Genomic DNA, 15,243 nt, shown 5'->3' on the forward strand with positions numbered 1-15,243 from the left:
ATGACATGGCCTGTGCATCTCTAGAGTCCCATCTCTTCTGCTCGTGTGGGAGCAGGATCTACATCAGGAGCTCTTTGAGCACCTGCCCTTTGAGGCGTGGCTGGCTGAATGGTATGTGGGCGTGTGTCATCACCACACATGATGCCCCAAAGCCCTTTGGCTACCAGCAAATTACGGATCATAAAACTCCAAAGGGAGTAGTTAGATCCATCCAGCTTGTCCTCCTGGGTGAGCACACCAAATACATCTGTAGCATTCTGTGCCATGTCAACAAAGTATAACTGCAAGCAAACCAAGCACCAATGTGCAGTGCCAGGCAACCAAATGTCCTGTGCAAATGTATGCCTGCAAACCAAAGCAAGTGTAAACCTGCACCAAATTGTCCAATTACACCCAATGTGTATACATACGCGACAAATCGCAGCTGTAATGCCCAATTACATGCTCCAATCTGAAAATCCCCAATTTTTATGCACTCCAATCGCTTCAATCTGCATCTAATTGGCCAATTTTCACAAAAGCCCCAAATTTCTGCAAGTGAAAGAGGTTCAATTTGCTGATTTTGACCTCAATTTTGAAAACCCCCAAATTTCTGCAAATGAAAGAGGTTCAATTGGCTGATTTTGACCTCAATTTCGAAAACCCCCAAATTGCAGGCAAAGTAAAATGCCCAATTTTTTTAATTTGTTCTGAAATTGAGAAATCCCCCAATTTGCCTGAATCCACCACCTGCAATCTTTCAAATCTTCCTTGCATTTTTTTTTTGTTTGCTGAAACACAGGTGCCTGGGCAGCCGGGAAGACCTTGTTGAAGGTAGTCGTTGCAGGTGAAGGCGTTGGAGGGAGTGGTGTTGTAGGGAGTTGTTGCAGAGCACGGATGGCAAGACAGAGGCGTGTAGAGCTGCAGACGGGTGCACAGTGGTCACGAGGTGTGCAGAGGACAGCAAGGCGGAGGCGTGCTCTGGGCGGTGGCGAACCAGCAGAGGCGGACGTTGTGGAGCTGTCGGGTCCCAGCGGGCGAGCAGCAGGCGTGCTGGAGTTGACTTGCGATAAGGTAGGCGGAGGCGGCGAACAAAGACCACGAGGCAGTCGTGGGTAGCGCTGGGAGCGAACAGAGGGCGCCTGAAGTCGGGTAGGGTGTGCCGGCGGGCTTGGACCAGCGCGGATGCGTGGAGTCGACGGTGGAGGTCGAGACAGAGCAGAGACGGCCGGCGGGCCTTGGACCAGCGCTGGTGCCTGCAGTCGACTGGTGCCGGTCGAGACGGAGCAGGGCCGACGAGCGAGCCAGCCGGCGGGTCGAGACGGCCTGAACGGAGACGTCGGACGGGAGCAGACGGCGACTGGAACGGAGAGGCATGGACGGAAGTGGTCGGCCGGAACAGAACGGCAGGTTGAGACGACGCTGGCCGGCGGGTGCTGTGACGGAGCTGAGGGGGGCCTGGGCGGTGACAGAAGCGGGCGCCGGCTGGAGTTGGCAGAACGCGGAGGTGGTGGGCTCCCCACTAGTGCCGCCCGCATTTGGCGGCCGGACGGTGGAGCAGCTGGACGGAACTGGCGGACGGAAGCCACGGACGGACGGACGTCGACGGAAAAACACAGCGTCGACGGAAATTCGCAGTCGACGGAAAAAACACAGCGTCGAAGGAATTTCGCAGTTTTTTTCTGCAGATTCACACAGGCACTGCTCCAGGGCAAGCTCCCAGCTCTGATACCAAATGTTGGGTGTTGGACTCACACACTCACACACACAAACCTGCACATTAGGGTTAGGTGCAGGGTAGAGAAGCTCACACACAAAAAAGAGAGAGAGAGAGAGAGAGAGCCAAAAGTGTGGTATCCACAAAATGCAAGTCAACCCTTGCATGTGTGCCACATCCATATAATATAGAAGTACAAAATATTATATGTTAGAGTGTCCTTTCACACTTGATGTCCAAGGGGAAAAACCACATGGGAAAAAGTGCCCTTGGTTAAGCCCTGTTCACACATAGCACTACCATAAGTGAGCATATGCCTACACCGTAGGCACCAAGCAGGCATAGATATCAGCGCCAAGGGGGCTGGACTGCAGGTACACGTCAAGCTCCATAAAGCGTATAGTGTACAGCCAGCAACATGGTCCGCTGACCGCAGGAGAGAGATGGCGACCAGCAGCAATAGGACGTTTTTGTGACGGCAATGATGAGGGTGAAGTCAGATGTCAGTGTAGGGCAATAGGGCGTTGGCTATGGAAGCCCTCTTTCACTTCGTTTATCTGCAAGCAGGTAGTCGACTAGCCTTGCTAGGGACGGAGAGAGAATTGTGCATTGATTGGGCCCATGCACCCACCGTGGGCTACATGGCAGCCCACACCACACACTTGGCATACATGCCTGCCTAGGCTAGGTGCCCATACCTCCCTCTACACACATGAGAAGGTGTCTTCTATAATGGGTCCCACCCCTTTGACACTTTTTTTTCAGGGAAAAAGATCCTTCTATTAGTTACCGAATAAAACAGTCATAATGGCTAAGTACAAATTCAGCTCCATAGAGGGGAGTGGAATCAAGAGAACCGAAAAAAGGGGAAAAGGATGCTCTTCTTCCCTGGTTGGTCACTCTAGGAGGAGAAGGCTACCTCATACAATGGGTTTGGGGGGGTGGGGGGGGGGACAACTACACAAGTGGTCACTCTAGGAGGAGAAGGCTACCTCATACAATGGGGGGGGGAGGGGAACAACCACATAGGTAATCTATAATGCCAAGTGGGCTTACCATTATTGTTAGTGAGAAAAGGCCAATGATGCCAAATCATTAGGAAGGCCTCGCGGCGCTTCTGCATGCGGTCGAAGCCACCCTGAACCTCCCCCCACTGTCCCACGGAGGGTATGAATGATATCAAGCTAGATGCTTCGGATGGACTTTGCTGGTTGGGTGAGGGTGCCATCAGTAATCTCGCTACAACTAGCTCTCCAAATATGCCACACCGCAATACTAATGCAAATCTCCCATTTGTGGCAGGAAATAGGGGTTCAATGATTAGTGGAGGAAGCTGGGAATGGAACTGCAGAGATACAGAGATGAGAGACCTGCAAGGCAAGGCCCCCTGCTAGGGTGGCCCCAACGGCAGTGGCCCACGCAACTGTGCCTAACTGTGTGGGAGGGGGCCTGGCCCGTAGAGAAAATGCGAAAAATCTTCTACCAAATTTGCTAAATCCCAAAGGCAATGTTACTAGGACTCGTGGAGATGGCCACACCTTGAACAAATTGTTGGCATACCTCCGATGGCTAGCCAAGTGCCTACTGCTAGGCTGCCATGGAAAGAGAGTGATCTTTTTTTACATAAAACTGACCCATAGCCTCTTTGAGAAATCTGAGAGAACCGAGGGAGGGAGGTCCTGAGACTGCTAGTGCCTTGCTGTGCTGATGGAGTGCCCTCGATTGCGGACATCTGAATCCTGCAGCCAAGCCGAGCCGTGCGGTGTAAGAGAAGAAGGGGTGCTAGGAGCCTCCTCTCTATGAGAGTAGTCGTGCCATGTCTACTCCCCCGGATCCCATTGAAGTCGTGTGAGAGGGCAGCCCTCCCATATCCATATTTATCGGAATCCCTCTCTGGCCACCTTGGCCAGCGGAGGGTGCATCCACTAAAATCAGTCACCCTCTCCCTCTGCAAGATGCATCCACTAGAATCCCCCAAAGGGGTCTCTGCGCTATCGAGTCTACCATGTAGGCCGATAGTGAAGGTGAGTAAGGCGAAGCTCTCATCAGAGCCAACGGTATGTCGTGTCTGGTGAACACTCGCAACCACTATGAGGGGAGGGTCTGGGATTGTAAGCATTTAGGTCACCATCAGTTGCAGAAGCATTAACATAAGCATTAGCATCAGCATGATCATCATCAGCGTCATCACAGTATCATCAGCATCATTCATCAGCAGCAGCAGCCACAGTATCATCTCCATCAGCATTAGCATCTTCATAAGGGGGCTGGGAACTGTGTCGGGCAGCCAGCAGGTATGCTGTCGGCTGCCATCAGAGGTCCCACAGCAGGCGGCTGGGTGCTCAGCCTTTGGCCAACAGTAGAAGGGGGAAAAGTGCAGCATAATCAGCAAGTGAAAGGGGTCTTTGTCCAACAGAAGTGGCCGACTGGATTAGTATGCTGGCCGACTGCAGCCTCAACACATATATAAGCACATCTCACAAGTCAGATTTATCATCGTTTTCGGCATGACAGGTAGTAGAGCATAAGCAGAAGGGCTAATGGTCAGTCACACCTAATCTCTCTCCTCTCTATCTTAATCATATGTTAATTAGTATCAATGTTCTTAATCATGCTTAGGGTTCTGGATCAGTATAGCAAGGCTTCCACGCATGCAACATCTGAAGAAGAGGGGCTAGCTGCTACACTTGGGAAATATCGATACCAACCTGGCATCCAAGACAACAAACTGGAGCGTTGCTCGGGATCCACTGAAAAGCCTCAATTGGCCTCCAAGTTGGGGCGAGCGATGAGCCAATCTAGAATCCATATGACTTGTGCTAGTTGATCTGTGCGCCGAATACATGTCAAAAGATCTCGTATCGCATCAGCGAATCTCTGGAGGTTCCTCTCATCTCCGGATATGTATGCTGCTTCATCGGCAAACTCTGAGTCAAGAAACTCCTCCTGCATGTGGATGGGAAGACGTAGCCCTTGAAGCCTTGGCTCCTAAGCGGAGAGAAGACTGCTCATGGCCTTGGCAACAAACAAGAAGAGATAAGGTGCTAGTGGGACAGCCCTGCCGGACCGAGCGAGAAAGCGGAAATCTGTCACCTTTGGCTCCTTGAGTGAGAACTTGGCTGTGCGAAGTCGAATAAAGCCCAGAAACACCTTGGACCCATTCCTCTCGGGAAATCCCATCCGGCACATCGTCTCTCCAGAAAGGCCCAGTCCACCCTCAAAATCGAGAAGTAGAACTATAAGATCTTGCCTCAACCTAGCCAAAGCAGTCGCCTCCCAAAAGGGAAGATGTTGTCTAGAATGCTCCAATCCTGGATGAAACCCGTCCGTGTGACATGAATCAAATCGGGGAGGAAAGGTTTTAGTCTCCGGCTGATGGCTTTGGCTAAGATTTTGTAGGCGGTCCCTCACTGCTGAATCTCCAATATGTCCCCACCCTCCTTGGGAATCAAATGAATCAATCCCTTTGACAGCCTCTTTGGCATGGAGCCCGTGGTCATAATTTCATTGAAGGCAGCTTTGAAGACGTCTTCCATGAGATCCCAATGGCGAAGAAATAGGAAACTAGAAGGCCAGCTTCTCCTGGGCATTTTCCCTTGGGAAGTGCCATGAGAGCCTCCGCAAGCTCCTATGAAGTAAAGGGTGTCAATAGGAAAGTCCGGAGAGCCGGGGGGGAGAGGGGGCACCTCTCTCGTGTGTCGTTAAAACCTGCTCATGCGCATCCAGCACCTGAGAGGATAGGGGGACACCCGTGAGAGGAGGATGGAAGAAATCTATGGCAATGGCTCGCACCTGGGGGGGGGGGGGGATCCGGAACTATGGATGCAGCCTGGCCTCGCAACCTGCGGATACCATTCCTCTGCCTTTGTGGGTGTGAAATCTCAAAAAAATCTTTGGCGACCCTATCCTCCATCTGGGTCCAAAAGGACACTCTAGCATGGTATTTGTACTCCACCCTCCACTACTCAATAGAGCTAAGCTTATTATGGACTACAGCCAACTAGGCATCAATCCTCGGGCTATCCGGCGTACTGTCTGAAAACCGCTACGAGGCAAGGCTCCAACGGATACTCCTTTCTTGCTCTCTGAAGCCAGCTAGTTTACTTAGTGCGGCCTCCTGACTCCTGATCTCTCCAAGGCCTACGTCCAAAGCTCTTGCGGTTGAACTAGGTGGAAATCCTAACTCTCCCAAATCTCCTCAATCCTGCTGCAAATCTCGAAATCCTGAATTAGGCAGTTTGGGATCCGGGTGCTGCTCAAATATTCATCCTGCCTCCATGGGTCCTCCAGGGATAGAATGACGAGTGTATGATCGGAGAAAGTAGTGCCTGCCAGAATGCCAACCATGCCACCTCGTCCACAAGCCCTATCATCCACCTAAAATCGGTCTAATTTGGAAAGGTTGGGGCCTGTACTCCTCTTGTCGGATTGCAAGAAGCACAGGCTCCTGGGGCTCCGACCAAACTCCAATAGATGCCAAGGATCCTGTCCCCTCAAAAGTTAGAATCAGCTCCTCCAAAGCCGAGTACTCCGTGCTTGAAACTATGACCATACCACCTCCGAGTTTGTCCTCCGTCATCTCTAACATGTTGAAATCACCACCCATGCACCATAAATCGGCCTTCGGGTGGGAGTCACAAACGGTGCTCCAGAAAGTGGCTCTGGTTGCTGTGGTGTTTGGTGCATAGAGGTTTAGGAAGCTCACTCTGTTCTCTCCAATCTTGATAATCACCCACTGAGCTCTCCTAAAGACAATGGTGTCTGAATTGATCATTGTGGGTAACAATTGCTTGTTGACAAAAATGCATAGGGTCCCAGAGGGGCCAAAAGCATGGGACCAAAAGGTGTGATTCCTGTTGTGAAGATCTTCTCAAATAGATGATGCTCTTGGAGGAAGAGAATGTTGTTGGGTCCGCCAACTACAACTCTATGAAACTCCTCTCTCAGGATCCCACGCCTCTTTAAACACTGTGGTCCTCCCAAGCCCGGAATGTTCCATGAGATAGCCTGCATAAGTAAGAGCAGTGGGAGGCGGAACTGTGAGAACTGCCCTCCACTTGAAGTGTCTTGGGCGTGGGTTTGGATGGAGAGTAATCACTATCTATCCTGGGGCGAAGCCTCGCCAGGTGGGCACGAATCTTGCCCTCCATGTGGAGCCACTCTATCGGGGTCTTGGAATATGCATACTCTGAGCTCCATGTGTCACAATGAAGGTATCTGTAGGAGGGAGGAAGAGGTACTGCCACCAAAAAATTGTGACGAAATACAAGGAGAAGCACCTCCAGATTGGAGGACACCATCTTCCCTCCCGAGTCCTTGCAGCTAGAGCTACCCACCTCCATCCGTGCCAATGGCTAGAAGTAAGTGAGCACATTGGTGATATGCAAATCATGAAGAGGGTGTGAAAGCTTTATTACCTGCCCCTGAATGGCTGCAGACACACTCTGTGCTCCATTCTGTCTCCGACGCTACACTAAGAGGGAAGGAGAAGATCATCACACCACTCTTTGGGGTGGAGGGCATGGAGTGATACACAGATACGGAAGGGGGTCACTGTCTCCTCGAAGATACCCGCTCCCTAGACGGGGAGGCATCAAAGAAAGTTGTAATCTATTGGTTGCCCCAGAATTCGCCCGCGCGCGGCCCGGGGGGGGGTGTGCAGCACCAGGTGACTTTGGAGGGACAACACACACCGGGGAGGCAATGGTGGTCATCACTCCTACAGGTTGAGAGAAACGATGGATCAAGGGGCGAACCAAACTAGGTTGCTGCCTCCTCTCCGGGTTAGGTGCAGCCCGTAGGTATGCTCTGGTGAGACCTATATATATATATTTGCGGGGGGGGGGGGGGGGGGGGGACGAAGGCTGAGGAGGGAGCTCGGAGAAAGAAGGGAGGGAGGGGGGCCGAGGTTGTGAGGCCGGGCCTGCCTGGGACTCTGAAGGGTCAGAGCGCCTCATGAGAACGTGGAAACCTGAAGAGGGATCACAGCGAGGTAACAGTCTCCAAAAAGGGGAAGCGGGTGCTAGATTCCTTGATGGGACCGTTTTTTTGGGCCCGGGGGGGGGGGGGGGGGGGATCGTTGTCGAGGGGCTGTTGTGATAATTTCTCATAACGGTTGTCTGACAAAACTGTATCCCCCTGAGGTCTCCCAGCCTGGCGTGCCAAACGGCACCACCGTGTTGTGGAGGTACGACAGTGGTTCCGCCTCAAATTGGCGGCCTGCCACTCTCTTGCATTGGGGTCCTTAGGGGGCCGAGATCTGGTGCTTTGAATCTTGGGGGCCAAGATCCCCCCTCCCCGATGAGGAGATGAGCTGGGAAAAGAAAAAGGGGGGGGGGGGGTGCGTTCTCTTGGACTGACTATAGGGACAAGCTCTAGCAAGATATCCCCTCTGATGGAAAATGAAGCATTGCCAAGGGAGGCTAGAGTACTCAACTCTATGCAAAATAGGAGCATCACGGAGGCACAAAAGCGATATGGCATGTGGAACTGTCTCTGGAGAGGCTATGCAGATGTTGCTGGACATCCACAGCAACAAAGAGAGAGAGTGTTAGGGCTCCAGCTCACAGCCACACAGATCGAGATAGACAGAGTACACAAAAGTTGAGAGTGAGAATCAGTGGAGTTGGAGTGAACCATCCACATATCCATCCATCATAATAATATGAAAGTACAAAGCAATAGATAGTGTCCTTTCACATTGGATATCCAAGGGGCAAAACCATATGGGAAAAAGTGCCCTTGGTCAGGTCTTGTTCACACGTAGCACTACCATAAGTACGCGTTTGCCTTCAAATCACCCTTTAGTGTAAGTGTGAACTTGTATAAGGTAGCAGATTATAAAGTGCCCTTGGTTAGGTCTTGTTCACACGTAGCACTACCATAAAATCTCTCCTGTAGTGTAAGTGTGAACCTGTATAAGGTAGCAGATTACTCTCTGTATGAGAGGAAGCCTAAAGCTTTTTGAAAAGCTTCAAACTTCTCTCAAGCAAAGTGTGCGTAAATAGATCTGCAACATTATCTTGTGTAGGGCAGTAAGATAAATTGATCTCCCTTGCATGTAATCTCTCTCTCACATAATGATAATGGATCTCAATGTGCTTGGTATGTGCATGAAATACGAGATTTCATGCCACGGCCATAGCACTTTGTGTAACTATTTGGTCCTCCATGCTCTTTTCACATGATAGAACTCATGCCCAGACACATGGACAGGATGCCTGTATTTCATGCCACGGCCATAGCACTTTGTGTAACTATTTGGTCCTCCATGCTCTTTTCACATGAAAAACCAAATAACCAGACACATGGACAAGATGATGGACACATGGAAACAGGGTTCCTAAAGTTGGAATTGGGAAAAGCACCCGTCTTGGTCAAAAAGCAAGAAAAAGCAAAAGTCAAACTTTGTTGACCAAAAAGTTGAGGGCATTGTTGGAAAGAGGACATCGAACTAGATCAAAAAGCTAAAAGCCGCTTTTTCAAAAAGCTGCTTTAGGGCCAAAAAGCAAGGCCCTGAAGATTCTAAAAGCATAAATCAAGAACTTTTGACTATTATTAAAACAAAAGCAAGGAGGCAATGCAAAAGCAAGAAAATTAAAACAAAAGCAAAGTGTGGCAAAAGCATGGATCCCCATCAAGTATATAAGAAACATGTATCCTCTTGGTGAGACATAGAAGACTCGTGGAGAAACTTGAGGGAGAATTCGTGAAGGATCATCGCCTACATCATCTCCACTCTCTACCTTTCCTCACGCCACCTATTTTCTCCACCTCCACCGGCGGCAACCACCCTTGCAGCACCAACACCAATCGCTGCTCCGCCCCTGCAGCGCCCCCATCAGTTGCTGCTCCGTCGCCCTGCGCCTTTACTTTGTGAAGTCTGCCGTTGCCACCTGCCAGTTGCTGCTGCCTTTATCTGTTGCGCTAGCACTTTGCCCAGCAGCGCTGCCTTTCTCTGTTGCAGTGCCATCACCAGCACCATCTCCGCCTCTACCAGAAGCATCGCCTGCAACGCTCTGTCCAGCAGCGCCGTCTCTGCCTGCAGCTGCACCGCCTACTGCTTGGCTGCGCCTCCTCGCCTGTTGCTGCCCTGTGCACAGCCTGTAGCACTCGTATCATCTCTGGGGATTGCTTGTATGCCTGTGCCATCAGACGCCGCCTGCTGCCGAGTCTGCAAGCAACCACGCTGCTTCTGCCTGTAGTACTGCAAGCACTCTAACAGCCGCTTTGACGCCATTGTATGAGCATCGCCTCCTTCCTGAGTACGGTTGTATCGCCTCTTGTTCAGTATACAGATTTTGTATATTGTTTGCTACCTTCTAAAGAGATGGTATCAACGCTCGTCAACAGGAGTTCCACCACCGTCACTTTCTTTGGAAGAAGGGGACTACCTTGTGGATATTTGGGAACATCAAACAAGGGATTTTGGTACTAGCCTGGTGTAAGTCTTTTGTGGGTCATCCTCGTGGTGAGCTTGGCATCAATTATCTTGTTCCTGGACATTGACTCGGCCCGATCTCGACATCGACACTTTTGTTTGATATTGGATTCATTTGTGTATTGGTCTTGGCTTGGAAAAGCCCATGGATTTGTCGTGAAATAAATTCCTAAAGAGGGGGCGAGAATTGTTCCCCGCTCAGCGTGTACTGTGTGAAACCCCCTATTCCCATCTCTCTCTCTATCTTTATCTCTCGTACACGTGGTTGCATCTCTCCTGCACGCTCCGTTGGGCTTACACTTTGGCTATCAATGAGAATAGTTGTGGGTGTTTGTTGACACTCACAAAGATCAGCCAATAATCTCCTCAGCCATACACAATCTACCCATTGTTGTACTCAGCCTCGCAAGTAGATGTGGCAATAGTGGGTTTCTTTTACTCAACCAAGATATGCATGAACTGCCAAGAAAAAAAACAATTCGCACTGGTGGATTGCCTGGTATCGTAATCACCCTCCCATTCTGAATCATTGTATGCATAAAGCTGCAAGCTATCCCCCCGGGATAGAACAAACCAAGATCCAAGGTACCGTGTAGATAGCGGAAAATGCATTTCACTGCTTGCCAATTCTTTATGCCTGGGCTGTGCATGAATTTGCTCAACAAAGACACCCCAAAAGCTATGTCAGGCCTCGTGTTACACAATTAAGTGAGGCATCCCACTACCTGGCTGTAAATGCTAGCTTCAAAAGGTTCACCAATGTCGTGCATGCTGAGCCATAAACCTGGTTCTACTGGAGTAGAAAGCGGCTTGCACTCTTCCATGTGAAATCTTTTTAGCAAACTCTTTATGTACTTAGTTTGCTGCATGACAATGCCATCATCTCTATGCATAAACTGAATGCAAAGATAGTAATGTAAAGGCCCCAAATCTGACATATCAAATTTAGCTTTCAAGTCAGCCTTGAAATCTGAAATTTCTTCTTCACAAGGCCGTGTTATGAGCATGTCATCTAGATACAAGATATGACTGTGAGAATATTGGCACCAGTTTTCTTCACATACAAGAGGTGCTTTCAACTGGACTGTTCACATAACCCTGGTCAAATGAGCATGTATTTTATCATACCAAGCTCTTGGAGCTTGGTTCAAACATATAATGCTGTGTGTAACCTGCATACTTTATGTTCCTTGCCAAGAACTTCAAAACGAATGGGCTGGTTTACATATATTTCTTCTTGCAAATCCCCATTCAAGAATGCAGTATTGATTTCCAACTGATGGACTTTCCATCCTTTATGTCCGGCCAATGTAATCACTGAACGGATCGTAGTTATCCTGAAGTAGGAGCAAAAGTCTCCTCATAATCTATTTCCTTTTTCTAAGAATAGCCCTTAGCCACAAGTCTTGCCTTGTACCTGTCAATGGCACCATCATACTTTCTTTTGACTTTAAACACCCACTTTGTTCCAATGACATTCTTGCCCTCTGGCAAGTCCACAAGAACCCATGTATTATTCTTCATGATAGAAGAAATCACGACTTACCTGGCTTGCACCCAATGCTCATTCTCCTGTGCTTCTTCATAAGTAGAAGGCTCTTTTGAATCAAAGAGACCCTCCATGGCAAATGCAGACTCCCCATGCTGCACATTCAATGCATGGTTGGAACTAGCCCTTGTTCTTCGTGTCAATGGAGCTGAAATTTTACTAGCTTGCAAGGTTTTCAACAACCATCTAGGCACAGATTTGGCTCCTTGTATGGCTGTTTGCTCTTCCCTGACAACATCTTCAACCTCTTCCATAGAAGGGGTCTGATTTGCTTGTTGTTCCATATGTCTTACATCTTGTTCAACGTGAGGCATATCTTGAATAGGGGCTGGCTGAACTGAATCTCCACTAATGGCTATATGGGTAAAAGCCCATCAAACATGTCCTGTGAGCCTATATCATGACTTTTATACAAATTGAGTATGGACTGAAGTGAATTTTCAGCAAATACCACATCTCTGTTGACAAAAATCCAGCGTGTCACTAGATTATAGAGACGGTATCCCTTGCTCTCATTGTTGTAGCCCCCAAATGCCATCTAGCTTTGTTCTGAGTTGCTCTGGCACATGATGGTACCCTCCAAGAAAGCCCAGTCCACCCTGTTGTAGGCTTTCTCAAAGTCAAGAAGTGATTATTGTTGTATCCTCCCAGCTCAATCGTGCAAAGGCCGGTCCCTCTCAAAAAGTGAAGATGTTATCCAGGATGCCTCTATCCCCGAAGAAACTTGGCTGTGTACCATGGATAAGATCAGTAGGGTGAGGCTGGAGTCACTTTGGGGAGGATTTTGGAAGCTATGCCCAGGTGCGTGATGGGGTGCCACTGGGCACAACTGCTCTACATCTCTGCCTGTGTACAAGCAAGTTTGCAACCTTCATGATGAAACACATGATAGAAACCCACAATGCACGTGAGAAGTAAACTCAAGTATCTCAACCCATAATAAATTCCTAAGTATCTTGGCATTTTGATAAACCTGTAGTAAACTCCTTAGTATCTTGGCATTCTGATAAACCCCTCTTCAGTCAGCATGAGAAAGTGGTTTTTGTATAGATTCATTCTAGATGAGAGCATGTCAGGTTGACTTTATGCAATGGTTGTAGAGCTGCCAAAGGTTCTGTCTGTTTGGTCTATATATGACTGCTCCTGATCGTGTGTATTGGAAAGGCTATAATACATCCATAAAAAAATTCGTGAGATGTCAGGGTCTCTACAGTATCTCCAGTCAGTGTCATCTTCAGCAACTAATTACCGTTCATGCAATTATAAGCTTCAAAATCAATTTATGTTGTCTTGAGTTCCTTTTATCTATGGTACCTTTGTGTAAAATAAAGGTAGAACACAAAAACTTTTCTGTAATTGGCTTGCAGCTTTGGGACGCTAGCACCGGCCAGTCTTTGATGCAGTATGAGGAGCATGAGAAGCGTGCATGGTCGGTTGATTTTTCGCAAGCGGATCCCACAAAGCTGGCAAGTGGTAGTGATGATGGATGTGTCAAGATATGGAGTATAAACCAGGTGCAACCTCACAATCGCCTTATATTTGTACAAATTTTCAATGTAAGCATGCCAATCTATGTAGCCCAGTAATGATGATTTGGAATTGTTGGTGTTTGAAGGAGGGCAGCATCGGGACTATAAAGGTGAATGCCAATGTCTGTTGTATACAATTTCCAAGGGAATCCGCACATTTGATAGCTTTTGGCTCAGCAGACTACAATATCTACTGCTATGATCTACGGAGTACACGACTCCCATGGTGTATTCTGGCTAGTCATAAGAAAGCAGTGAGCTATGTGAAGTTTTTGAATGCCAATACGCTTGTGTCGGCTTCCACGGATAACACACTAAAGCTTTGGGACCTTTCACAAACAAGCTCAGCTGGAGGGATTTCCCGGACTTCCCTACAGTCTTACACGGGTCATACTAATGAGAAGGTTAGTAGTTCTTGTGAGAACATAAAAATTAGTCTGCTTTGTGCGGCAATCTCAGTTTTTACATAAAGGTTTTATTCTGCAGAACTTCGTGGGGCTTGCTGTCATGGATGGATACATCGCGTGTGGTTCAGAAACCAATTCAGTAAGCTTGTCTCAAAGATAACCATTCTACAGCTTTTTGATTCTCTGCACTATTGAGTTTCTAATGTGGGGATGCTTATCAGGTCTTTGCCTATCACAAGTCCTTGCCTATGCCAATGGCATTCCACAAGTTTGGATCCGTGGATCCAATTTCGGGTCTGGAGTTGGAAGATGATACTGGGCAGTTTGTTTCTAGTGTCTGCTGGCGAGGCAAGTCACAAACACTGATAGCAGCAAATTCTATGGGCAATATCAAGGTGCTGGAAATGGTCTAAGGATTCTGTGCACATGGTGCCCTTGTGCTTCTGGAAAAGCTTTTTCTGCAATGTAGCCATTAATTCAACCTTTGTGTCAGTAATCAAGTTCGTGCTTGCCTGAACCTGCCTTCTACTGTGAAAGGCCATGCAAATGGTTAACTGGCTCGGCTCAATGTAACATACTGAAGAGACTTTATAGCTACAAGTATACCAAGCAATGGCTAAGCAATGTTCTTTCAAGGAGATGGTGTATCAATTTTTTCGTTTGGCAGTTCATGACATATAACAGGTGCAGGAAATATAGTCAAGGGAAGGCCATAAATTCCTGAAAAACTGGTCCTCCCTTTGAAGGATGACTGACTTTTATGTGAAGGGTGAATACCCCTTTTTAAAAAGTACTGTAGCCTTCCAATTGAGGCCCGCCTTTAGAGAATGTTCAAGTTCTAACAACATGTATTTGTATGTTATGTTAAAGCTACAAAGCATTCTTACAAAAGCGTAAGCTTGAGCTGTTTCTTAATCAGATCTTTCATGTCATCTAGCCATGATAATTTGCAAGGGAGACCTCCCCCCCCCCCCCCCCCCCCCCCCCCCCTCTCTCTCTCTCTCTCTCACACACACACACAGATTAATTGTGATTTAGAAAAATGCATTGAATGGCAATACTTTGTGGGGTGAAGAAAGCAAATGATCTACTAATTGCATCCCTTTCAACGTCAAGGATCGACATGCAGTATTGTGATTTGTTGTGTAACTAAAAACCATGCAGATCTCGAGTTCAAATTTAGTTTTGACAAGTTTGCTTTGAAGGGTTATCCCACGGTCTAGGAGGGGTCCTAGTTTTGATGAATTTTCTTTTAAGGGTTATCTCAAGGCCTAGTTTTGATGAATTTCCTTTTAAGGGTTATCCCAAGGTCTAGGAGGGGTCCTAGATCCAAAGGTCTAGGTCCTAGTTTTGATGAGTTTTCTTTCAAAGGTTATCCTAAGATCTAGTAGCAGTCTTAGACCTTTATGCTATTAAATGAACCTTGCGAAGATTGATGGATTGGTGGGAGAAATATATAGATGGAGCCACTAGGAGTATATATATTCTTAGAAGTAGTGTACATGACTTGGAAGCTCAACTCATCACATTTCAACTATTTACATCTTAATGCTATAAGGAGGATGAAACAAGCATTTTTTTTTGAGAGCTGATGAATGTATGTTGTCTTTTCACCATATTTC

General features: G+C 48.0%; 1 protein-coding gene across 5 annotated transcripts in view; it reads left to right on the forward strand.

The window, feature by feature from the left end:
* LOC147616555 (protein SPA1-RELATED 4-like) overlaps nt 1–14,512 on the forward strand; it is a 42,353-nt gene extending 27,841 nt beyond the window's left edge. For all 5 annotated transcript variants that reach the window (XM_086777622.1, XM_086777623.1, XM_086777627.1 and 2 more), the window contains 4 exons: nt 13,053–13,199; nt 13,301–13,618; nt 13,701–13,760; nt 13,843–14,512. In XM_086777622.1, coding sequence (XP_086633748.1) covers nt 13,053–13,199; nt 13,301–13,618; nt 13,701–13,760; nt 13,843–14,034 — 717 coding nt within the window. In that variant the 3' untranslated portion in view covers nt 14,035–14,512. The remainder of the gene's footprint in view (nt 1–13,052; nt 13,200–13,300; nt 13,619–13,700; nt 13,761–13,842) is intronic.
* Nucleotides 14,513–15,243: the final 731 nt, after the last annotated feature.

This window comes from Cibotium barometz, chromosome 38, assembly GCF_041138505.1.
Source record: "Cibotium barometz isolate CiBa-2024 chromosome 38, ASM4113850v1, whole genome shotgun sequence".
Taxonomy (NCBI): domain Eukaryota; kingdom Viridiplantae; phylum Streptophyta; class Polypodiopsida; order Cyatheales; family Cibotiaceae; genus Cibotium; species Cibotium barometz.